Below are 26,776 nucleotides of genomic sequence, written 5' to 3'. Positions count from 1 at the left end.
TGTGACGCTCGACGAGGGACGAAGGACTAGACAGGAATCCTCCTCTTTTACGTCACTTTTATTAAACAAGATTGCACAATAGCACACGAGCAACATATACTTCACACGTAATGTGTAGACATTAGACAACGACGAGCACAGGACACTGCGCGAGCGCACATTAAATAGGCAAACCACATTAGCCCCACGTGATTACGAGACGATTCACAGGTGAGACACATTATTCACACGACATTACCACGGAGTTCCACTGACGCAGACAAAGCACGTGGACCACGTATACACACGCCCAAAGGGGAGGGGCCGGGGTCCTCAACGTGACATACATCTTTAAAGAAAGAAGAGGCAATTGCATTTTCACGAACGCGGTGGGATACATTCAGGATTAGCGTCAAACGGTGGCTTGGCTTAAAGGGTGAGAGCCAGAGGATAGCAGAAACAAACATTGCATAGAAATCGAGTTTGAGAATATTCCCGAAGATGCTGGGTATCACCCTACTTGCTACCGCCGTTTTATAGAAAAAAAGCACTTGGATGCGACCAAGAAGCGAGTCACCCATTCTTCTGAAGCTCAAGATATGGACAGATGCGAGTCTCTGCCATCCCCTGGTCCTTCTACATATTCCCCAACAAAGAAACTTAGGTCCAGGATGGGCTTGCTTCCCTTGTATTGGTCCTGTGCTTCCTGCATTATGCATAATATGCAAGAAAAATGACAAGTATCTAACTGTTGGAGGCAAACGCCAGAAGGACCATCTGTCACAGGCAGAAACGTTTTCAGCAAGTAAGTAAAAAAATACAGTTATAAATATATATATATATATATATATATATATATATATATATATATATATATATATATATATATATATATATAAGATGTAATATGTATGTATGTGTGTGCATGTATAAAAGAGAGAGATCTGAAAGGTAGCATATTAAAGAGCACCATTTGCCATTGTTTGTCCCTGTTGTGGAAATGATATATCTTCTTTCTTTTATTTTTTAAAGGTCAATTGTTGAAAGCTGCCACGATGAAGGAAGACACTAGCATACTTGTTTATATTCAGGACAAAGACTGTGTGTCCCTGGAGGTGCGATACCACAAGTCCTGTTACAGACAGTACACCAGATTCTTGTCAAAGTCCACTGCAGTGACTTGGACCCCAGAAGAAGAACAGTGAGTTGCTATATTTGCTATATTTCATATTGCATCAACTAATCATTCTCTGCCCTTAATAACACTGTTTATTTATTTTTTGCAGAAATGAGTCAACCTATGATGCCAGCTACAAGATCTTCTGTGAAAAAGTCATCCGCCATAGAATAATTGAGCCCTTCCAACGAAAAACCATATATCATGATGATATATGATATATATATATATCTCATTTCTCTTGTTTGGGAGGATTCCTTTTTTTTTTTTTTTTTTTTTTTGACAACTTTCTTACATTAAAAAAACTAAAATGTGCTTCATGTAGACTTGCAATTCTTTATTCATGAAGGTGCTTAGAAATATCACTTATAATAGTGCTTTATATTATTGCTTTTATTTTATAGAACGTGGAAGAACAGTTTATTTCCACTGCCAAAATCAATGCACAGAAAAACAGTATATGTGACTTCAACAAATATATTAGTTCTAAGCTTTATTTTGATTCTTAATTAACTATTCATCTTTTTGTATGACATATAATGCATATACAGTCCATTTTTAGTTTTCTGTGGATAATTAACTTATTTACATTCAGAAAATAATGAAAACATGCTAACTCAATAGAACTCTATATAATCTAAATTTCATTTTGGATTTTTACATTAAATGAACCATACATAAAACACCCCTATTAAAATCCCCATAAAACAAAACTAATATAAAACAATGTAATATCAAGTAAAATTTAGATTAATCAGATTTTTATTCACATTCCAGAGATTCATAAAAAGATCGAGCAGAAGTTGGTAAGTAGTCCAGCATTGTCATGAGGTCATGGTGCTTCTCATTCTTGATTGCCAATGAACTTTCAGACACTTGGATAGTGTCTGCTGATAACTGGTGCTTGACGCCTAGCTCCACGTTTTGATTTAGTGACTGCCCATGTCTTCCACCCTTCATACTGACTATGGCTCTGTCTGGTATGCACATTCTAAGGATCATCAGCTGAAATGCATATTGCAAATAAATACATAGTCTATGTGTAATAATTCAAATGTTGTGCATAAAACATGTACTGAAGGCATAAGATTACACACATAGAAACAGTTACATTATCAGATACCTGTGAGTTTGAACCACATCACTGAGGTGATCTTTAGTCCAGTGGTTCGTTTAAGGACGGAGTCTGGTAGCAGCCTGAAATCTTCACACTTCAACTCAATTACTTTAAATGGGTTTTGTGGTCTCGCTTGTTTTCCCCTTTGCTTTGTGAAATATTGCTATGGTTGTTGGGTTGTGCACTATATGCTGGTATCATTTTATTATTCACATTTTGTCACACTGGGAGGCGGTGAATGCTTGCTTGGTGTATAGGAGGGTGCTAGGGGGCAGTAGAGGGCCCAAATGTTCACCTGGTGTTCAGAAAGCATAGAGTAAGAGAAGCCTGGGAGAGCACCTGGGAGGCCTTTGTCTGTTTGCTGGGTGCAGTTTGAGTCAGCAGAGCACAGAGACGCTATTGGTATGTAGTTTACCTCCTTCCTCACCTTGTGTTTGTATAAGAATGAGTTTATCTTATTTAGTATACTGATACGAGTTCGTTTAACTTATAAAAATTAATCTTAGATTGGGGAACCAATCCTCCACTGGCCGACACTGGTCACCATAACAACAATTAGAGAGATACATACACAAAGAAAAGATGGGAAAGATAATGATAATTTATATATGTGTGTGTTCTTTATATAATTCTTATTCAGTCCAAAACTTCTTGATGGTTGGTAATGGTAGTCCAGGGCGCGGAAATACAGCCATAGCAGGAGATAATTTGTGATGGTGAGAGGGGCCAGGGCAGTGGGTTGATCCTTCATCCATAGCTGGTTAGGCGGGAGGTGGCTGGCCCAGGGTGGATATGAGGAAAGGCTCGTCTCTCCTTGTCTCAGTATTTCTCGGATAGGCGGGCAACTATAAAAGTTCCTTTTCACTTTAGGAAGACATTTTCACTTCATCCATTCATGTAAACATAGTTATAACCTGGCTTTAGTGTTATATTCATTGCATTTAAAATTACTTTATTGCTATAAAACCGGAATATTTGAACATAATTGTAACGTATTGATCAGGCAGACAAGGATCAAAGTGCGGATAATAGCCACTTTTATTGAAACAGTGATAACAGAGTAATCAAACAGGGGAGTCACTACGTTCAAGGTGTGCTGTGCAGGAGTGTGGTAATCGTAGTCAGGACAGTCCAGGGTCACGCTGGTAAGACAGAAGCCAGGAGGTACAGAGGGACTAGGCAGGGAACGAGGTCTAGGAGGAGAGCAGAGGTCGATACACGGGAAAGCAGAGACACAGAGAGAACGCTTGGTACGTGGCATGGCAACAATACTTTGCAACCCGGAAGAGTGAGGGGGAAGCTTAAATAGTTGCGAAGGGGAGGGGCCATGAGTGGCAGGTGAACCGCATCACACGGCGATCATGTGCTGTTCCTGACAATAATTGTATTACTTTCTGTATCCATTGCCTGGCTATAAATGCAAGATTAACCCAGTAAAATTAATCAACATTGCAGATTGTGTGAATTTTCATCATTCATTGTGTATTGGTATAGTAGAGAATGTGACCACATAGTCATGAGCCCAGTGAATAATCTGTGTTAGGGCATCCAGCATCAGACAGTTTATTTCCTCATTCATATGGGTCTCGTCATGGTAGTTCTTCAGAGGGAAGATACAGTTCGTTGGACCACCCAGCAAATTACTGCATGTATTCATCTGGACAAAAATGCACAGTGTCAGTGTTATTGCTGTTTACACCACCATAACACCTGTGTAAGTGCTCACATAAGCTCCCAGTAGCAATTTTACTCACAAGTTCCTTGATCTTCCTGCTCCTGTAGATCTTTTTCAAATTTCCTTTTGTCAATGGGCAGGCAAGATCAACTCTAGTCATAAATACCACCTGAGGAATTCCTACAGCACAGATAGACACACAGATGAAACACATTTACTCAGTAATGTTCTTCTAAATTGGCTTTGGAGCAAAATAATTCACATAGTTTATTTGCACATGGTTTATGCAACAGCAGTTTAGGAGTTTAGCAAATTGTGAATATTGTGTAAAGTTATGCCAAAGGATATTCTGTAAAATAAGGGAAAAGTTCAAGATATGGTAATGGTTGGAAAACAAACATAATACACTGTAATAATCTGTGAACATTAAACTTTAATAAGAAAGAAATCACTACATCTAAGGTTATGGGTTCTGGCAGAAAGCTAGCAAAGAGATTGCTCTCAATTTTCTTTTTTATTTTTTCTGTACTTTTGCATTTTTTAATTTTCCTTTGCCCTAAATAACACTGGACTCTGTTGAGCTAATGACACATTTCTAATACCTGCCTTTCATATTTTTACAATGTAAATGTATTCTACATGACTGGTTAATCTGTTAATACAAGATCTTGTCTAGACTTAATTAAGTTGTGAACTGAATGAGTTCATTTAAAATCTTCCCTTTTGGCATATAAAAAAGCTGCATCACAAATCGGTTCTATCAGGACAAAATATTTTCTCTTCTTCCATTATTGTTTTTACAGCAAATTAATAATTTATTAATTGTAAAGACTTAATAACTGGGAAGCTGAACTATAACCATCAAGTTCATAATTTGACACAAGATGACTCACCCATTCCACTTGCTGCTTCTCTAACTTTCCTCATTTTGTTGATAAATTCTTTACCCATCATTGTAATCTTGTCTGCTCCTACAACACTCACTAGGCAGTGAATCCGATCACTCAGGCTGGGATTTCTGCGGTACTTGGGGTCTTTTTCAATAATTGGAAATTCAGTGTGGAACTCAAGGAAAAAGACAAAACATAATAAGTCATAATGGCATGACTAATGTACATATTGCCTACACAAATAAAACATTTCTGTTTTGATATGTATTTCCTAAATTGCTTTGGTGTGACTTGTTTTCCAGTTTTACAACCTATAATACTGTTTATATATATACTATATACTATAACACTTCAGTTTCACTTTTTTCATGTTGTTTACATATTGTGTTAAAAGGATTGAGAAACCAATCATAGTAATGTAAACATTTTGTACAGTGAAGTGTATGTTATTTATATCTTACCACATAACCCTCTGTAATGTGTCCTTTCATGGCATTGATGATGTCATCAGTGCGGACTCCTGCAGATTCTCCTTTTTCTACACCCATTATGTCATGGAAGGCCAGAGGTAACATTCCTTCTTTCCCATTGGCTATCCCATATTTTTCATACTGAGAGACAAGTACCACATAACATTAATAAACATTACCACCAATAACATCAATAATAATAGCAATATCAATATTAATAGTAATAAAACTCTTACACTGCTAATGTTCATATAATAATATATATAATTACAATAATAATAATATTAATAATAATAAAACAACTACAAGCACTAATGTCCAGTACTGCTATTTTACATCACCAGTCTCTGAACTTTTTAATCAATAAAGTGTGAACCTTCATGAACAGAGTCACACTGTGTACTCACAGTTTTAGTAAAACTCCTACCAGCCGCTGTCTCAGCCAGACAATTGACAAACGGACGTCCTTCAAAAATGGTTCTGATGGTGTTTACAGTGCTGGATTTTCCTACTCCAACTGGTCCATACAGGAGGAAGCGAAGCTCTCTGACTTGGTCATTATCAATTTTAAATTCCTTTACAGAAGGGACCATTTCTTTTTGACTATGACAAAAAAGAAACTATTTATAGTAATAGACCAGCAATAATAATTTCAAAATTAACACATTTTTTTAAATATTTAATATTCAGTAACTATTTCATGCATACAGTATATTGAAGTGAAGTGAAGAACACTTCTCGGTTGGTGTATAGGGCAAAACACACAAATGTCAGTTGCTTTAAAATTAGTTTCACTGCTGTTTTAAACTATACAACATGTTTTTATATACTGTATATGATTCACAGTAATGTCAGAAACCATATAAGCAAGTGTGTGTATGATCAACTATAAGTGTGGAGATGCTAGTGTGATAATGTGACTCTGGAGTGTACAAGATTATTATTGCGTTATTCCATCATAGCTTCAGTACAAACCTGACATTGGAGAACCAACATGTCTTGGCTGATTAACAAAATTTTGGTGTAAGGGAGAAATTATTTAAATTTCGCTACTTTTTTCCCCACGCTTTGAACCATGTGGCTTATAATGAGGTGCGGCTTTTCTGTAGATTTTTCTTCACCCATCAGGGGGCAGAGCAGAAACTTAATCAGGTGCTAGGTCAAAGTTGTAAATCAAAGACGAAAGTGCTCATTTTCATTTAGCACATGCAAGCAGCAGGTACGAAGGAGAATTTTTTTCAAACCAACATGTGTTGTGCCAACTCCACGGCTGAATCCGACTCCCGTCATTTGCACACACATAAAGACGCTACAGATGATATTCGGAAGTTACAGTGATTATAACTTGGTTCATTGAGCACTCTACAGTAGTTTTGTCTTAACTAGATATTTAGACGTAATACTGCGAAGTCATGTGGTCAGAGATGAACTTTGGTATAGCCAGTGTGTATTTTATTTAAAATAATTAACACCCTTGACCCAGTGTGTCTTTGGACATACATAATGCCGTGCCATTTGCTGTGATGGATAATTAAGGTTAAGCTCTTATTTATGCATAGAAACGTAAATTGACAATATAATCTAGCGTCTATATGCGGATAAACGAAGGGAGTCTGAATTCACCACAACACCGGCTGAAAGCCAAATCTGTCGCACGTGAAATGCTACATGCACAGAAACTGATCAGTTCAGTTAAATGTATTCAGTTCAGTTGATATATGCTGTTTTTAGCCCGGTGCGGCTTATACAACATTTTCCTTTTTTTTTTTTACTTTGTAGGTGTGGCTTATATTGAGGTGCGCTCTATAGTTGAGAAAAAATGGTACTCCTTTGGTCCAGTGACTAGTCACTTATGGGGTTTCTGTATTTAGCGAAAACATTTGCCCTTACAAGTTCATTTATTATTTGACTACAGTATTGTTACTGTAATGATATATTGTAGATTTGACTAGGGTAGTAGGTGTTTATTCAAGACAATTTTTGGAATAAGTACTGCCAATAATGGTATCTCAGGATTTACAAAAATATTCAGATACAAATGGGTACGATGATTGTGTTGGGTCTTGACCCCATGACACAATATAACAGAATGACTGTGGACTTACTTCCATTGTACTGTCCTCCATTCATTGAGTTCTGTAAGAGACACAGGATTTGTAGCAGGAGTTAGCAAAGCACTTGAAGGGGTGAACATGTCTGACATTATTATTGAGTTTACATGAAATCATGAAATTTGGTGAGTTCAGGGTTAAGAAACACTTTTGCTTCTTGAATGCAGGATATTACAATGTATATATAGTCTTTAACAGTGTCTGCATTTCCACCTCTGTAAAAGCTCTATCTATTATTCAATTTATTTAAGGTTCAATCATACTGTCTTCATAATCTTATCACTGTCATCACATAGACAGTTCTTTGAACATTTTACAGTGATCTAAAATAAGTTGAAAGAATGTATGTTAGAGGGTGAATATAAAAGTCACTCCATACCAACAATCACCATGGCAGAGCAGGAAGCAGTACCCAATTTATTCTCCAGATTTATGGTATAATTCCCCTGATCTCGCTCATCTGCATTCTGGATTTTCAATGAACACTTTGTTTTCCAAACTTTTACTTTTTTGTCTTTTGATTCTGTCTCTGTCTCTATCTCATTTTGTTCCATGGTGTGTTTGTTCTGTACACACTTCAGTTCATAGCCATCCTTCTCCCATGTCACTGTTAATCCTGTGTTGTTTGCCTCACAGGAAAGACTGATTTGTTCTCCATTTCCCACAGTTATATCACCCAAAACTGTGTTGAATTCTGTTATAAAGAGAATGACATAATTAATTCACAGAAAATGGTTATTAACTTGCACTATGTAGTGTTTTGCTCAGGTTAGAGAGCAATATCTCTGTCCCTGTTTTGGCAGGAACTTCCAGAATTAGGTCCTCACAGCACAACTAATGGCTAAACTATGAATTGAACTGGTTGTGATGGTGGAGAGAAACACAAAGATGTGAAGTACTGAACATGTCAGGACCAGAGACTGAGGCCCCTTGCATTTGGCATCAGTTGAGCTCCAGTTGCAGTCAGTGCAACAGGAAGAAAAACACTCCAATCAATTTCCTCCAGAAGGTGTAGTTCTCAAGCTAAAATGATACACTCATACAGTGCCATATTATGATTAATGGTAACCTGAAAATTTGAAAACTTTCCACTCATCAGATTATTCTGTCTAAATCTAAATTAATTGAAAGTCTTAATATGTCAGAAATATAATATGATATAATTTAAACTCACCGGGTTTGGACTGATTCCCTCCCATGATTGAATCTATGGAAATATAGACAAAACATATGTCCATGCAGTTATTTGTAGTAATCATTATGCATTGGGGTTTTATTGGTAAGAACAGACTAATAATTACTTATTAGGGTTCAGACACAAAGTATGGGAGCATATTGTAATTGCTAATTTTTCTTATTATTAGGGTTCACACGTAGTGTGGGGAAACCTATTGTAATTGTTAGGGGTTTTCTTATTATTATTTTTGTCTGCATAAAACGAATTGTGCAGCCTAGACTGTAAGGCTCAGAAACACCAAACTTGGCAGAAAGACATAGTCTCTTTACAGGACCAATCTAAAGTATAGGGACCCACATTGGCCTGATGGTGGCGCTATAGCACAGCATTTTGTGTTTTGGTCCATGTCTCTCACAGCATCGGTCATAGAAAGGACCTTCTGTTGCATTCCTTAGCTCAAACCAAACAAAAAAGCCTCAAGAACCCTTAATCTCCACCCTCCATCCATATTGACGGGATATTATTAGCGTGCTGATTGTGCATCAGTGACCGACCCAAACTCCGGTGTAGATATTTAGGCCTCCGTAGAATATCAAGGTGACGATGCATGAGTAATTGTTCAGGAGTTTTGCAATGAGCATTTTGAAGAGCATAGAGTTGATTAAATGAGTACCTGATCGTCATGATGAACCCAAGTGTGAGTTAGAGAATGTACCGTACTGGAGCTGGAGTGAGCATCAGATGAGCCTGAAAGTAGCCCAGTAGAGCATGTGACAACAATAGTTAATCCGTCGTTTGCCCAGAGAATGCAAGTGTGCACCAAATCCCAGATGCCTTTAGCCTTTAGCTTAGCGACGCTCATAAGAAACAACTGCCGCAGAGATAAACAGTACCTGTGCCAGATCAGATCAATAAGTACCGCTTGTCCACGGGATAATATTAAAGTAACGCTTTAGTCCATCAATTCATCGGTAGTCGTAGTCAAGAACCCACAGATACAGTAATTATACCGTTAGAGATTTTACCGGTGGAAAAGCGGCAGACAAACACGCCAGCGTATCTCTCACAACCGGTAAGGCCACAGTAAGGCCAAAAACAAGTGTTGGTACTGTGTGTTGGTAGAGATACCAGAAGTGACTCTGTTTTGAGTCTCATTGAGTAAGACGCGGTCATCTGTCACACGTTTTGGAATAAACCACATACGAGACGCAACAAAGGCAGCGCAGACGACTGAGAAAGGCTTCAAAACTACCACCGCTGTCTGTTCTCTTCTTCCTAAAGGTGAGCGCAGGTCAGTGGCATTGTAACGAGAGTTGATAACGGAGTTTTTCCACTTTTTACCTAGAAAACAACAGTTGCGTACTTAACAGAGCTCGTAGTGTGTGTGCACGCATGCATGAGCAACCTCGCCGTGCCATGGCCCACCTCCTCCAACAGTGCCAAAATCCTGAAGCATATCACACCTGTTTGTTTTTTTATGTGCTGTTCACTTAATGCCCGGTTCACACTACACGATTTTAGGCTGGTTTTTCAGTCGCCGACAGTTTTTTGTAGATCGCCGACAGAAACTGTGGTCGGAGGCAAATCGGCGATCACTCGGCGCTCGCTCAGTCATGTAGTGTGAACTGCTGAAAGACGCTCGCCGAGCCGTCACAGAGTGGTCGCCGACTCATTGCAGACGACCGACAGATATCTAGCATGTTTAATATCTAGCCCAGTCGGCGACTGTGAGTCAACAGCAGCGTCTAGCTACAGCCAATGGGAACAGCGTCTAGCTACAGCCAATGGGAACGTGGAAAGAGAACCGCGGCACCGCTGAAGATATCTCTGAAGAATGTAAAAAACTTTCAAGAATGCTTTCAAAACAGTAACCCAGCAAACACACAAAATCCTCACCTTTCTTACTACAACACTGTGTTTAAGTTATTGTGACAGCACGTGAGAAATAGTGTGATTGATTATATCTATGTTCACTGCCACGGAGAGATGAAATAATTCTGGCAACTTGGGACTATGGAGTGTTTAAACGGTAAAAAAAAATTATAATAATAACGAAAATGTGGAGTACATGTACATGTTTTTTTTTTCTTCTACGTGGTGTTGCTGGTTCTCGCGAGAGTTTCTCGTGTTTTTGGATGGAAGCCAGATGAGTCGGCGATTCCCCAGTCGTGTAATTCGTGAGCCCGCGTCGCCGATCAATCATGTAGTGTGAAAGCCACAACAACTGAAAGACTTGCGATTACAGCACAACCAGTCGTGTAGTGCGAACGGCACAAAAACCTGACGACTGAAAAGTCGTGTAGTGTGTACCTGGCATAACTTGAGTTCACCCCAGGATTTTCATCAAATGCGCATGTGCGTGAGATGAAAACACAGAATATCATTTCAATAAACAAATCATGTCAAGTTTGCTCTCAAAATGGCAGGGAAAAATGCACAGCTAAACAAAAATATGAAGATGAACAGAGGATGTTTTTAACAGAGTAGGCAGCCCTAGCCAGGCACCCGGGGAGCAGTTTGGGTTAGGTGCTTTGCTCAAGGGCACCTCATTCATGACCTCAGGCCTGGGAATCAAACCCAGGACCCTCTGGTCACAAGATCGGTTCCCTAACCACCAGACCATGACTGCCCCCGTGCTGTTTGTGTGTGACATTTACAATAAATCTGTGCAGATTTGTGTCTCTCTGTGTGCGTGTGTGTGTGAGAGAGAGAGAGGGAGAGAGAGAGAAAGGAAGGGATGGGTGATGTTCAAGCATGCCCATGGCTCTTTGCTGTAACAGTTAAAAAAAGTGGCTCTTGGTCTCTTTTTTGCACTAAAGTAACATCATTTCACTTTTAGGTTTAAAGAACCCTTTGGACTTTTTTGCCTATTGAGAACAAAATGCCTAGTCGTGTGTGAACCCTCATCACCGCTATATTTGAATATCAGTTTACTTCTAAATCAAAGATGCACAAACACCTCAGTGTTAATGTACCGCCACAATTCTGGTAATTTCTTCTTCTACTGTTAATGGCATTTGCAGCAGACTAGTAGTGGCAGCACCATGTATTGCTGCATTACTAAATTGATTACTCTCTGTCTCTCATTGTTTCTAGCCTGCCATCACCATCCAAGCCAAATGTCGATAATCTTGTGAAAATGGTTCTGAGCAAAAAAAAGAGGGGTGCTGGATGGAGGGAAGGTCCCAAAAGTTTTTTTTGGTATGACCAGCCATTGGGTGAAAGAGTACTGCAAAATAAAATAATAATAATAATAATAATCTTTATTTGTATAGCACCTTTCATACATACATGTAACTCAAAGTGCTTTACAGTATAAATAAAAGAAACATTAAAAGGAGATAAGACAAAGACAAAAAGACAAAAAGAAAATGTTAAAAGAAATTAAAGATAAAAATATTAAAATAACATAAAAAGTAAAAAGTGAAGTAAGATAATAAAAAGTAAAGTAAATAAGATAAAACTATTAAGATAGAGTTTCTTAACTAAAAGCGGATCTAAACAGGAATGTTTTGAGACTGCTCTTAAAACTATGCAAGGATGAAATGCCTCTGAGCTCTTCAGGAAGAGAATTCCAGAGCTTTGGGCCATAGTGGCTAAAAGCACCCTCGCCAATCTTTAATCGGCTTTTAGGAATCACCAGTAGATTACTGTTTGAAGACCTGAGAGACCTGACTGGAACATATCTAACCATCATTTCACTTAGGTAAAGAGGGGCAAGACCATGAAGACATTTAAAAACCATGACTAGAACCTTAAAATCTATTCTAAAGCTGACAGGTAACCAGTGCAGTGAGTGGAGTGCAGGTGTAATATGATCTCTCTTTCTCCTGCGGGTCAGAACCCTTGCAGCCGCGTTCTGAACTCGCTGTAGGTGCGAAATAGAGCTCTTTGGAAGAGCAGATAGAACAGCGTTACAATAATCTAGCCTTGATGTTATAAATGCATGGACAAGTTTTTCACTGTCGGCAGGAGAGAGCATATCTCGGACCTTAGCGATGTTCCGAAGATGAAAGTAAGCTGTCTTGCATGTAGTCATGATGTGTGATTTGAAGCTGAGCTCATTATCAAAGGTGACGCCCAGGTTCTTAACACATTGTCTGGCTTTCAGATTCATTTGATTTAAATAAGTCTGGACATCATTCCTTTGTGAATCACTGCCAAGAACAAGAACCTCTGTCTTCTGTTTATTTAACTGCAGAAAATTGTCAGACATCCATGTCTGTATATCATCTATGCAGTCAAACAGTGAGCAAATTGATTTTAGGGCTTTAGGTTCTAGCGAAATATAAAGTTGAGTGTCATCTGCATATTGATAATAACTAATACCATGTTTATTAATGATGTGTGGTAACGGAAGCATATATAGGTTGAATAGTAACGGCCCAAGAATTGATCCTTGGGGGACGCCACAAGTTATTTTTTGATGTGTGGAGGAAGAGGTACCTAATGCTACATAGTAATCACGCCCAGTTAGGTACGATCTAAACCAGTCTAAGACTAAGCCACTAAGGCCTACCCAGCTCTGTAGTTGATCAAGAAGTATTTCATGATCAACGGTGTCAAAAGCGGCGCTTAAATCTAGCAGAAAAAGGACTGAGAGTTTGCCTGCATCCTTATTCAATCTCAAGTCATTTACTACCTTAACTAGGGCTGTTTCAGTGCTGTGGAGAGCTCTGAAACCAGATTGAAAAGTGTCATTTATTTGATTTACTTTGACATAGTCATTCAACTGGATTGACACTACTTTTTCAATGATTTTGCTAAGAAAGGAAAGGTTAGATATAGGTCGATAATTATTAAGAATTGTGGGATCAAGATTTCTGTTCTTTAATAGTGGTTTAACCATTGCAATTTTAAAAATTTTAGGGAATTCTCCCAATTGCAGAGACTGATTAACAATCGTTAGAACTTCATTTGCTAATGAGCTCAGAACCTGCTTGAAAAAGCTTGTTGGTAAAGGGTCCAGTTCACAAGTAGAGGATTTTAGTGATGAAATCACATCAAGTAGTGTTACCATGTCAACTTCTTGGAAATAAGATATATTAAAGTTAGGCTGAGTAACTGATATAAGGGTGGATGGTCTATTAGTGCTTGTTGCTATGTTCTGCCTTATACTAGTAATCTTGTCCCTAAAAAATATAGCAAACTCCTCACATTTTTCAACTGAAACAGTCTCAGGGAAGCCACAGGAGGTGGGGTTTACTAGCTGATCTATGCTTCTGAACAAGACAGCTGAGTTATTATTGGATGAATTGATTAAGGTAGAGAAATAGTTTTTCCTTGCTGATTTCACTTCACTGTTGTAATTCTGCAATGTTGTTTTATAAATATCAAAATGTACTTGCAATTTTGACTTTCGCCAACGTCTCTCAGCCTGCCTACAATCTTGCCTAAATTTTACAATAGATGGAGTGTTTCTCCAGGGCATCTTAATTTTACCAGAGATTATTTTAGTTACCTTTGGTGCCACAGCATCAATACAGTTCCTAACTCTGTGTGTGAATGTTTCAACTAGCTCATTCCCATTTTCTGAGAGGGGAGGGAGGGACTGTATCATGTCTGTGAAAAAAAATGCCTATTCACTTTTAAATTTAGACATATGCTCAATGTGTTTGGACTAGATTATGCCAGGTTTCGTGAAATCCCCAACAGTATTTGCAGAGGCCATTTTTACAGTTCCTGTCTACTACCCCTCTTTTTTGGTTTATATTTCCTGGCCTAAATGAATGCTAGCAGGCTAAATATTTAGCTAAACATGACATCTTAGCATCTGTGGGGATATTCGCCATCCCTGCGCAGCAGCACTCGCGTGTTACTTCGGGTACACAGCAGAGGTGGGGACTCGAGTCACATGACTTGGACTCGAGTCAGACTCGAGTCATTAATATTAAGACTTTTGACTTGACTTGAAAAAATATTCAGAGACTTAGACTTGACTTGGACTTTTACACCAATAACTTGGGACTTGAATTGGACTTGAACCTGTTTACTTGCAAAGACTTCATTTTTTTTACCCCAAATCTAAATTTTAAAACGCATATTAATATTTATAAAGTGCGCCCCATTAATTTCATTTCCGTCCTTCTGATGCAGACCTCCCCCCTCGACCAGTCCTCTGCTTTTCCACACTCTGTACGTGTGTGTGTGCATGAGCTGCAGCACAACCAATCAAATGGGGGGTTGGCGAACATACATTTTTACCGGGCGGGGTGTAAAATGGACACAAATTAAGTATTATATCGCGATCGATCGATCGCCAGTGGTTGGTGCCAGAGCGAACTAGTAACTCATTGAATCATAGATGTGGATCAGAGGTAAATAAACTAGATTTTTTTCCGGCGTGAGAAATCGGATGTGTGGCGTGAGAGCGTGTGAAGACGGTCAAATGCGTGTGTCTCACGCTCAATGCGTGAGAGTTGGCAACCCTGGGTTCTGTATCTGAACTCGGGGAAGAGAGCCTCTCTCTGTCACCATCATAATATCCAGTTCTATCTCAGCATGGATTGTGTATTTGAAGACATCTACGTCGAGAAAAAAATATATTGACAAAAGTGGAGCGAGTTTTCAGCTATGGGGACATCATTCATCGTGCACAAATGACATACAGACTTTTGGCCAGAAATGCAATGCAGAATAGTTTACTGAAATGTCTAAAGTTGCAGATTCCTGTTAATTGTTCAGTTCTTATATTTGTTTGTCTTGTGTCACTCACACATGTTCTCCAAGAAACCAGATAAGAGAAGAGAGGGAAAATGCTGTTATGGTTCGTTGTATTGTACTGTGAAAATATCAGCACTTTTTATTTGAACGTGGAGTTCTACTTATGACTTTTTCACATAATATTTATTTCTGGAAATTTGAATATTTTTGCAGCTAAGTTTAACAAATTGAACTGTGCAATAAAGAGGTGTAATTTTAATTTTTTTTATACTTCGTGTTTTCAGTTGCACGTTTTATCAAGATTTGAGGAGAATACAGATTTAAAACGCATGTCTATTATTTACATTTAAAATATACCTGCAACATTGGTTAAAAAAAAAAAAAGACTCGAAAGGACTTGAAATTCCAAGTTTCAGACTTGGGACTTGACTTGACTGTTGCCTGTCTTGACTCGAGACTTGACTTGACTTGAGTGTCTTTGCTTGAGACTTGACTCGGGACTTGAGGTATAAAGACTTGGACTTACTTGAGACTTGCAAAACACTGACTTGGTCCCACCTCTGGTACACAGTAAGCAATTTGCTTTAGCTAAGAGAAAACACTGGACAACCTTCTCTGTTTCTGGCACAACTTCAACTCACTTAAGTCAGCCGTTTATTCGAACATAGTGCGTGATACGCGTGGGCATATACATTAATGCTGATGTCATCACGTCATACATTTCTGATTGGATGCTGATTAACATGGCTTTGCCCTAATAACAAATGTTTAACAGCATCCCTTTTTTTTTTTTACACAGATGTAGTACAGTCAAAACTGTACTTTTAGTCATTCCACTAAAAGAAGAGAGTCACTCAGCGGTGGTCTTTAATATTTTGGCTAACCTTACCGGCTACCTCTCCAGGTTTGTAGATGTGCCAGTTCTGCATAGACTCTGTGATCCACAGCTTTGCCGGGCTAAAACCAGTAACTTCTCCTCCTGGCTAAAATTAGCGCAACACTGACATGCTTTCTTTATTGCATTCTCTTCCTCTGCTTGCGCGTCTTCTAAAAGTTCTGGTCAGGTTGCCAGATTAGTTCTGCTTGAGAGTTTTCTTTATTAGATAAAATTTTGTTTCTTTCAGTTTTTTGTTTTAGTGATTTTTTTATTATTATTATTATTTATTATTACTATTTTCTTTCCTGGAAATTTGAGATTGACTCTACACCTCCCACTTGATCTTCCCTTGGACACACTGGGGAGATTGTCAATTCAAACTTATGATTTATACTGAATTCTTAACCTCAATCTCTGTTTGTTCTTCAACAGGTAATAGGATGACTAACCGCCTGACGTCTCTGTGAAGGACAGTTGCTTGGATTGTCCCTTTTCTTACCTCAACAACTTGGTGTCTTGTTTTGCACCCTGAGCTTTTGTTAGAGGGACACAGTACCATGGGGAAACTTTGATTTCAACATCTCTTATGATGGGTTGGCACAGACAACTCTACAAAGCTTGAATTGACCTTAGTGCGTTTTGGTCGCATAACCAGACAACATCTCCTACTGTGACATTTCTGTGCACTGTGTGCCACCTGCTCCTTACAAACAGATTGGGACCGGCAAGTTGGCTCCAAAATCTCCTTTTGTAGGGGTAGCTGATGAAGTTGAATGTTTTGATATCTCCACCATGAGACGTTCGACCATGTAGAAAAGTATTGACATATGGTGTGACATAATGAATACAGTCTTCCTGGCTCTGTACTCTGGCATTGATAGGGCACTCATTCGCGAGGTTAACTGCCATGTGTAGCACTGTTTGAAACTCACTGTAGCTGAGATCAGACCCTTTTCCAAGACTCTGGAGTGCTCGTTTCACAACTCGCACAGCAGCTTCTGTAGCGCCATTCCTATACGGAGAGTCGGCAGGGTGGCTTTTCCACGTCCAGCTCGTTCCATTTTTTGCTGCAGTCTCCTCCAGGGATGCCTTATCCTGGCTGTCCAGAAATCTGTACAGCTCTTGTAAGACAGACTTTGCTCCAATGAAATTGGTGTCTGGATCTGACCAAACTTTCCTTGGATGCCCTCTGAGTGCTATGAATCTTAAATAGGCCATCAGAAAACTTTCAGATGAAAGATAGTTTGCTACTTCAGTGTGAATGGCTCTGCTGGCCATACAGCTGAAAACAATTCTCCAAATCTTGAGGTTTACTCTTTTCTTGACATCATCTTTTACCTGGTAGGGGACCAAAAAGATCTACTGTTGTAAATTCAAATGGTGCCGCTTCCTCAATTCTTTCTAGTGGCAAGTCACTCATTACTTGCTGGCATATCTTTGCTTTTGCTTTTCTGCAGACCATGCACCCATCAACAACTTTTTGAGCGATTCTCCTACCTTTAATGATCCAAGCCTCAACAACTGGGTAGAGCATTCTTTCAATAATCTACCTTGGAGCTGGTCAGGGCCAGAGCTTTTATGTGGGTTGATTTGGCGCATGATGGTGGTGACCTGTTCCTTGCTTATATTCACGGCTGGTTGAGTAGGGCTGTAGGTGGGGCCAGTCCATTTGGAAGAAGGGCAGCAACCATTGAACTAGGCAAAAAAGGTGTTGAGCTGCTCTGCAAAGGAGGTGGGATCTGTGCAGTTAACCAGCTGAGGTGTGGGTTCTCTTCCCATCATTATGTTCAAGCCCTGCCATGCCTCCCTCGCGTTCCTGCATTTCAATTGTTGCTCCACTTTGTGCATGTATTTTCTTTTTGCGAGTATGGCCTTCCTCTGAAACTCCTTCACACGTTGTTGGTCTTTTCGTAGGAAAGCCCTTTTCTCAACTAAGCACATTTTAAGTTCTTTTGTAATCCACTTTTTATTATTCGGATGTTTTTTTATTTGCTTTGTGGTAGCAACTAATTCTTTACAAAAGAGAATATACGAAGTAAGCACATCATGTTAAGATAATTTCCACTGTCATTAAAAAATAAATCCCAGTTTGTTGCCGCGAAACAACCCTTCCAACCCATTCCAAACTATTATATTTGGAATGGGTTGGAAGGGTTCGGTGTTTGAGTTCTGATCTGGATCTGTAGAAGATCTTGACCCAGCCGCATCTTTTTCCTTCTCCTTGATTCCAATCATGTGTAGCTTATCTTCTTCTACAATATAACCCAGACCAAGTGCTTGATTTGTCTTGATTTGCCTCTGTTCTTCATGAGGTTCCTTCCTCCCACTTTGTCCAGAAAAGACCAAAGGTTTGAGCTCGAACCCCCCTGCATTCAAAATCCTCTGTACATTTGCTGTAATGGTTTTCTGCTGGCCAAGGTCATTATGGAACGTTAAGATATCATCGACATAACTGTCATGTTGGCGTACCTTATGCTCCTCTTTTAGATTGGTGAAGGAAGGAAGGTTGGCTGTCTCACATATTGCCAGCTGTGCAATGCAACCTGCTGGTTTGTCGCCAATGTTCACTCGCATGACTGCAAATTCCTGCAGCTCCTCATCTTCGGAGTCACGCCGGAGAAATCTGTGAAGATGCATTTCTCACTCTTCTAGCCAGACTGAATTATACATCTTCTTTTTGTAACCCAAGGCAGCATGTTTTCTACTTCTGAATCTGAGAAGTTTACTCTCCATTGACTTTGTTACTAGTGCATTTTTAATAGCACCTATGTTTCCCAGGTCACTTAGATCTTGTAGCGCATTTTCCACAGCTTGAATTAATTCAACAATCTTCTGTGGTCGAAAACTCTTGACTGTTTTTTTTAGAGGTGTGTTTAAAAAATCGATCTTTCGATTCAAATCGATCTTCATTTGAATTATTCTATATCGATTTATGAAACCTGAGATCGATCTTTAGAATTAGCCAATTTTCCCCGCATATGCGTACCGTTTTAACGTCTCGCGTTTTATCTCGCGAGATCATCTTTTTTTTCTCGAGCACCGCCACTTGGCTGGGTGATCAGTTAAGCATGGCTGCAGCAAGAGTAAAAAAAATGTACCTCTGATCCACATCTATGATTCAATGAGTTACTAGTTCGCTCGGGCACCAACCACTGGCGAGCGATCGATCACGATATAATACTTAATTTGTGTATATTTTACACCGCCACCCCCTCCAGGTTCAAATCTCACTCCAAGCGATCTTGAAAAGTTGGCAACCCTGCAGATGTATGGTTACATTTTGGATTCAGAAACTATGATGGTAGGGAAGAGTTGGATAAAAGTACAGCCGTGTGTAACTGTGCAACATGGAGGTGAAATATTGTGGGATTACCACAAATCTGTGAAATAATTTAACGCGACACCATCCTGATATTCAAAAAACGCCAGAACCCAAACAAACTCCACTAGAGAAGGCATTTGCGATTAAACTATCTACAAGTTCTCCCCGTGCCAAAAAAATAACCGAAGTGCTTGAATTCCACCTTTTAATGGTGTATGAACCCTGCAAACATGACTTTGTTAATTGCGCTGAAGCGCGGTGCACGCAGTTTCAAAATTCGAGAGGTACACGACCTTGTGAAGCCACAGCGCACTGGCAGAGCCACCGCGATTACGTCGTTTTCGGTGCACGGACCCTCACGCCGGTCGCGACACATCAAGTATAAAGCTGTGAAGTTTTCTCAACAGTTGGCAATATTGTTACTGCAAAAAGGAGCTGTCTCACTCCTCAACATGTTAATCAGCTCCTTTTCTTGCAGAAAAATTTGACAATCTCAAAGATGTCAAAAATAAGTCATGAATGAATCTTAGTTTTTGGACCTTAATGTTTACAATATTCAGAACTATGTTCAGAAATGTTTTTGTTACATAAAAAAACACTTAATTTGCACTTTAAAAGGCTGTTCAAAACCGCTTTCAATGCCTTTTCTGGTAAAGGAGCTATGTGGAAGAGTGCATTAATTGATATTAAAAAAAGAATGTAACTGTTGTTCACAGTATAAACACTAATATCTTAATACATTTTAATAAAGTTTGAGTGTTCCTTGTATCATTACAACATTTCACATTCAAACTACATTTTTTTATTTAACTGAAATGTCCCTACAAGAATCGATATTGAATCGGATCGAATCAAAAATCGAATTGAATCGGGACCTTGTGAATCGAAATCGAATCGAAATGGGAAATCAGTGGTGATACCCACCCCTAGTTTTTTGCAACTCCTCCACTATCTCAATAGCAATGGATGTCCGACTCCCATAGCGGTTTTCTAGGACACGGAAGATGTCATCCGCAGTGTTATAGGTAGTTAGACGGAGGTCTCTTGTTATTTTCTCATCAAGACTGTCTACTAGTTGAATTTTCTTCACCTCCTTTGAACCAGTTGGTTCACCTTGGATTTGGAGTTCTTCCCAGTCTTTTTTCCACCTGTAGAAGTAAACCTTGGGAGTGCTGTAGGCTTCAGTCTAATAGTTGACATGGGAAAATTGGGGGTGCTCACCATGGATGATGGCCTTTGAGCCGCTTCCCTTTCTTTTATCTGTATGAAGCTGGCCTTTCTTTAGACTAATTTTGGGACGTGCAGTTCTAAGATCATTACGTGCTTTTGAATGCTTTCTTGCATTCTCTTTTAAGGTCTTTACCAGCTCTTGCATGTGACTGAGCATGAAGTCATATGCTTCCTGGTTAGCACTTGGTTCTACAGCAGGAACTTGCTCACATTCAGTTTCAGCAGACTGCAGCACTGAACTCACTGAAGTGTAGAGTTCAGTGACTCCAAAGTTAGATCAGAGAGCATCCTGTATCAGGTATCATTTATTAAATTTGACAAGGCAGGACACGCCAGCATAAAAAAAAAAAACATTTTTAAGCAGTGAGACCTGAAATGTGTCAAACATTCGATAAAGAATATAAAAATCTAAATTAATTAAATTAACTTTAAAACATAAATTTTTTCTGTTGGATTTTTTATCATTTCCTTCGATAGCTCCCCAATTTTTTGTTGTAGATTAGTCTCATTTTCTAAATCTTTCTTCTTATAAGAAGAGTAAGAGATTATTTTGCCTCTTAACACTGCCTTTCCAGTTTCCCAAAGTAGTGTTGGTGGTGTTTCTGGACCACCAACATGTTCCATGTAAGTGATACTGGAGCATGGTCGCTAATTGTTATCGGGTGATATTTTATTTCAGATAGACATGATATAATAGAATTGCTGGTTAAGAGATAGTCAATGCGAGAGTGCGAGTGGTATACTGATGAATAAAAAGAAAATTCTTTAGCGTTCGGGTTTTTGAGGTGCCAACCATCACTGAGCCCTAAATCTGACATGTATTGTTTTATGATGTCTGTGGACTGTCGGTTACGTGTATTGTGTGAACTGGATAATCTGTTTATATGTGGGTCGAGGGTTAAATTAAAGTCACCTCCAATAATAACTGTAGAGCCTGAGATATTGTTTATATGGTTGAGAAATTTGTGAAAGAAGCATGGGTTATCACAAAATAGTATAAAATAGTAATTGAGTCACTTAAAAAACAATTTAAAAGCATGAGGAATAAAAGAGAGTTCATGTCTTTGTCAGGGCTGGCCCCAGCAATGCCCCGCCCATGACCACCAGAGAGCGCTCGCGGTCTACGTCGCGTAGACGCAATCAGCGGAGATGACACTCAGCTGTTTTCCTCCCTTCTTAGGGAGGCTAGCTGCAGTGTCTCTTCGCTGAGTTGTTTGTTTCTCTAGAGAAGTCAGCTGGTAACGTTTTTCTGGGTTACTCCATGTTGCTTTTCTTTCTCTCTTCTCTCGAGCTGTTTTCTTCAAGTGTTTCACTTCTGCACCCGTTTGGGCCCATCTCAAGTTTCCCTCCCTCTGTATTTTTCTCTTGTTTCTCTCTCCTATCATTTTGGGAAGTTTTTTATTTTCGCCGTTCCGTATTGGTGAGCCGTTTCTTCCCCCGGCGGTTTTTGTTTCCCTTTTGTTATCGTTCATTCGCGTTGAGTATTTTTCCGCATCTCTTTAGTTTCATGGTTTTTCATTTTCCTTTGTTTTGGTTGCATACATCACGTTGAGCAGTTCCGCGTTTCTTTTTTTCTTTTTTTGCGCGCTGTGTTTTTCGTAGGCTACTTACCTCTCGTTGAGTTTATTCCGCGTTTCTTTTCTGTTAGTGGTTTTCCTTCGTGCTGCCTACACGAAGACGTTTTCTTTTGTATCTTTTCCCGTGAACGTTTTGCCGGTGGTCTCAGTTTTTTTGTTTTGTTTTGTTGGACCTTTGGGTTTAATACAACCCTACGCGGTGTATGCGCGTTCACGTACTGCCGCATAAGACCACGTGGTTTATGCGCGTTCGCGTGTCCCCGCATAACAGTCTTTTAGTTCTGCTCAAGGGTACTACATATTCCCGCTGCCGACGAAGTGAGTATTTGGATAATGGGGTTGAAAGCAAGAAGCCATGTAAAGGAGAAGATTTGTCCTTGAGTATTTCAGTGAGGATACGCAGGGCAGCCTCATCATGCCTTTCACTGAGTGGTGGGAGAGATGATGAAGGGATGTCAATAATCCTGCAGCATCGTTTTTGTACCCTTTCCAACTCCTCTGAGAGTTGTTTGGTCAGCCCACCCCAAACAGAGCTAGCATACTCAAGGATTGGACGTATAAAAGTCAAATATATTTGTTGGAGAACCTCACATGGAAGACCAGCTCTTTTAGCCGCTGCAAGATAGTGGATCCTTGGTCTTGTCTTTATAATCATATGTTTGATGTGAGCGTCCCAGGATAAATCAGATGAACTCTGGACTCCTAACAGTTTGAAAGTGGTGACTCTACTGATATTTTGGCCAGAAATGATTGGAGATGGTGGAGATGGACTATTATAGATGTTTAATTTGCACAGTCATCCACGGCTTGTCTTTATTCGTAATTGATATTTTCTTTAATGGGACTACTGTATCCAAAATGGACCCCATCATAGAGGTGAAGGTTGTAACCTTAACCTCTGGGTCAGTAACCGCAAAAATAGGAGAAAAATCAGTGGTGTTCATAAGAAGGCCCAACTGCCGCATTGCCTCAGTTGTACGTTTACGGCATTTGATGGATTGAGTGCGCTGAGAAGACCATTCAGCAGCATTCCACATGATGGTTTGATGTTACAATCTACAGACACTATTCAGTACACAGTCCTTCATTTTAGAAAATGGGTATTGAATGTAACCCTATTATTATATTTGTGTATGTAGTGACTGCATGCAAGTATTTGTCTATTAAGTCCACTTGTGAAGTCTTAATCTCATCCCAACACACAGCATCTCTTACCTTTGTAAGAAGAGTGAGCTGCTTCTTCCTCTGCTGCTCTGTGTCTGCACCTCTCTATCTGTCTCTAAATGCTCCTGCTCTTTTACATTCAGCTCTACACTGTGTGTGTAAGCAGGCTGGGTGGGATAGTGAATATGAAAGTGAAAGTGTTGACTCATCCTTGCAGAGACACTGCTGTACTGCACAGGGTTTATGTCCCCATCCTCCTGTTCTTTATCGAATGTCTTAATCTTCATGAAATAACAACATTGTCATTCAAAAACATTAATAACTATTTACACACTTTTAATCAATGATTTTACAGAAACTATATATACATATATGATGTTTTCATTATTGGTTAAGATTTATAGATGGAGTTGCTCAAATGAATATTTGAGCAAATTTTTTTTTCTGAAGGTTTACTTTTGCGAAAGTCTTTCCAGTTTGTTATCTAATTTAATTAGATACCCCACATTTAGGTACACCACAACTGCTATGTGTGTCTCTCATTCAAAATGAGTTAGCTAATGTACATAGACAGTGATGTTTTATTTTTAATGTATAGGTCTCCTTCAGTATATGGAGAAACGTCAGGCTATTATAGACCAGTAAAATCATACATTTAATTGGTCAGATTTCCTGTCATTATAATAACAGACGTACATTACAGAACCCTTCAAAATGTCACCGGAAGGGGCACATAGTACCGGTCTCAGATAGAAATGTATTTTACCAGAATGAGTAACCTGTATAATTATTACATTTTTTCTCCCAAATTTTTGTTTCCACTACAGTCCTTAAATATTGGATATTGGGTGGTATTGCAACCCAATTCTTGTGAAGTCTTTAACTTTAAAATCTCATACTTTAAAAGCCCAACCCTCTTGACTTACCTTAGTAAGAAGAGTGAGCTGCTCCTTCCTCTGCTGCTCTGTGTCTGCACCTCTCTGTCTGTCTCTAAATGCTCCTCTTTCACTCTCAGCTCTACACTGTGTGTGTAAGCAGGGGTGTGGTACTCAAAATGAAAGTGAAAGTGTTGACTGTGTTCATCCCTGGAGAGTCACTGCAGTACTGCATAGGGTTTATATCCCCACCCTCCTGTTACACATGTTATTTATCGAATCTCTTTATCTACATGAATTAGCAACATTGTCATTCAAAAACATTAATAACTAATTAACAACCTAGAGACATGGTAACCTTAAATTATTGTTTGAATTATTCCAAAATAGAGTTTAGCAATCTACATAAAGTGGAATCTATGTTACAGGCTAGTTGCTACACTTTTAAATGTAAATGTGCCATATTTGTCAATTGTGATTTTTCACCAAAATCGGTAAATACCCATCTGTGCAGTTAGAACACATACACACTAGTGATTACTAGGGGGCGGTGGATCACACGTGCCCAGAGCGGTGGGCAGCCCCAGCCTGGCGCCCGGGGAGCAGTTGGGGTTAGGTGCCTTGATCAAGGGCACCTCAGTCATGGCCTCAGGTCTGGGAATCAAACCCACGACCCTCCAGTCACAAGACCAGTTCCCTACAACCAGACTGCCCCAAATAATTGGACGTGGGATTCGAACCTCCAATGTTCATGCGCCTTCATTTCTAATTGGGAGCATGCGGCTCAACACGTTGAGCTACCTGAGATGACCTTTTAACAAATTATTTTACAGAAACTATATGCATAATATTTTCATTACTGGTTAAGATTTATAGATGGAATAGCTCAAATGAATTATTGAGCAAGTCATTTTTTTTCTGAAGGGTTACTTTGCGAAAGTCTTTTCAGTTTGGTACATAATTTAATTAGATACCCAACATTTAGGTACATGCCATGTGTGTCTCCCATTCAAAATGAGCTAGCGAATGTATGTAGGCAATAATGATTTACTTTTACTGTGTAGGCCTCCTTCAGAATATGGAGAAGCATCAGGCTGTTATAGACCAGTAAAATCATACATTTAATTGGTCAGATTTCCTGTCATTATATTAACAGACTTACATTGCAGAATCCTTCAAAATGTCACCAGAAGGGGCACATAGTACCACTCTCAGATAGAAATGCATTTTACAGTAACCAAGAATGAGTAACCTATATAATTATTATAAAATATGCTTATTTAATTTTCTCCCAAATTTTTAACATTTGGACATTGGGTGGTATTGCAACCCAATTCTTAAACTATTATGCAGTGACTGCATGCCAGGTATGTTAAGTCTTTCAAAAACCACACCCTCTTGACCTACCTTAGTAAGAAGAGTGAGCTGCTCCTTCCTCTGCTGCTCTGTGTCTGCACCTCTCTGTCTGTCTCTAAATGCTCCTTCTGAATTCAGCTCTACACTGTGTGTGTAAGCAGGCTGGGTGGGGTAGTGAATATGAAACTGAAAGTGTTGACTGTATTCATCCCTGCAAAGTCACTGCTGTATTGCACAGGGTTTATATTCCCCATCCTCCTGTTACACATGTTCTTTATCAAATCTCTTTATCTGCATGAATTAGCAACCTGCCATTCATCAAAAATGTAAATAATTATCTCACAACCTAGAGAGACTGATTAATGCATGTCAAACTCCTCTTTAAGACACGATAGTTATTGTAATTGATATTTTGCAGCGCATGTGTAGTGGGTGTGTGTTGGGAGTTATTTATTTCTTTTACATTTTTAATATTCGTGCATTATTTTTGTGTCCGCTTTTCTCTTAGAAGAGAAAAAGGGTTAGAAAGGACTGACTATGCACCACTAATTCTGTCCTTCTGTCCTGCCACAAGAGCCCCGGTGCCTCAGGGTCCCCAACCTGCTGGTCCAATCCCAGCATTGCCACCCTTGTAAAATGCAGGGCTTCCAGCATGGCGTCCAGGGAATTTGTTCGTTAATTTACCGTTGTTTGAATGTCTTTCTTCTGCTGGCAGATTCTGGGAGGTTCCGGTGCTGGTGATCTGTGCTCTGGCTCCACCTTTCGTGTCAGGTCTGGGGCTGAACTGCTGAACTCAGTCTTTGTCTGCCTTAAGTTTGATCACCATATGTGTGTGCGATTTATGTGCTTTTCACAAGTAAAACGAAACTGAAAGACAAGACGATCGAGACGAATGAACACACACGTCAGGGCTGGCTCAGATGCCATTCCTCCAGCCTCCACTAGAGGCTCCCGAGTCAGTCCCAGACTTAATAAGACTAATCAGCAGTGGTCTGTCACAGGTGTCTCCCACGCTACTTAAGGAAGTTTGTTGTGAAGGCTCACTGCTGAATCGTTTTGGTCATGCCGGTGCATTTTCAGCCTTTCTCTGTTTTTTCTGTGGTTGCACTATGTAAC

The 26,776-nt window shown here is 39.4% G+C and overlaps 1 protein-coding gene across 1 annotated transcript; it reads right to left on the bottom strand.

The window, feature by feature from the left end:
• Window positions 1-3,301: 3,301 nt before the first annotated feature.
• Window positions 3,302-24,458, bottom strand: LOC143511550 (interferon-induced protein 44-like). Its single transcript, XM_077001155.1, has 9 exons — window positions 24,356-24,458; window positions 8,594-8,626; window positions 7,799-8,113; window positions 7,414-7,444; window positions 5,716-5,911; window positions 5,300-5,449; window positions 4,842-5,013; window positions 4,028-4,128; window positions 3,302-3,930 (listed from the first exon to the last, which is right to left on the bottom strand). Exons 2-9 carry the CDS (start codon window positions 8,616-8,618, stop codon window positions 3,745-3,747), a joined length of 1,176 nt encoding a protein of 391 aa, XP_076857270.1. The 5' UTR covers window positions 8,619-8,626; window positions 24,356-24,458; the 3' UTR covers window positions 3,302-3,744.
• Window positions 24,459-26,776: the final 2,318 nt, after the last annotated feature.

Source organism: Brachyhypopomus gauderio, chromosome 4 (genome assembly GCF_052324685.1).
Source record: "Brachyhypopomus gauderio isolate BG-103 chromosome 4, BGAUD_0.2, whole genome shotgun sequence".
Taxonomy (NCBI): domain Eukaryota; kingdom Metazoa; phylum Chordata; class Actinopteri; order Gymnotiformes; family Hypopomidae; genus Brachyhypopomus; species Brachyhypopomus gauderio.
The sequence above is the reverse complement of the archived record's forward strand: the minus strand, read 5'-3'. Positions and strand labels throughout refer to the sequence as shown.

Excerpts from the sequence above, each read along its gene's own strand:
- LOC143511550 (XM_077001155.1), bottom strand. The coding sequence starts at position 8,618 with ATGGGAGGGAATCAGTCCAAACCCG. Across the intron at positions 5,014-5,299 it reads ACATTACAGAGGGTTATGTG|TTCCACACTGAATTTCCAAT; the intron begins GTAAGATATAAA and ends TTTTTCCTTGAG. Across the intron at positions 4,129-4,841 it reads AGAAGCAGCAAGTGGAATGG|GAATTCCTCAGGTGGTATTT; the intron begins GTGAGTCATCTT and ends TCTGTGCTGTAG.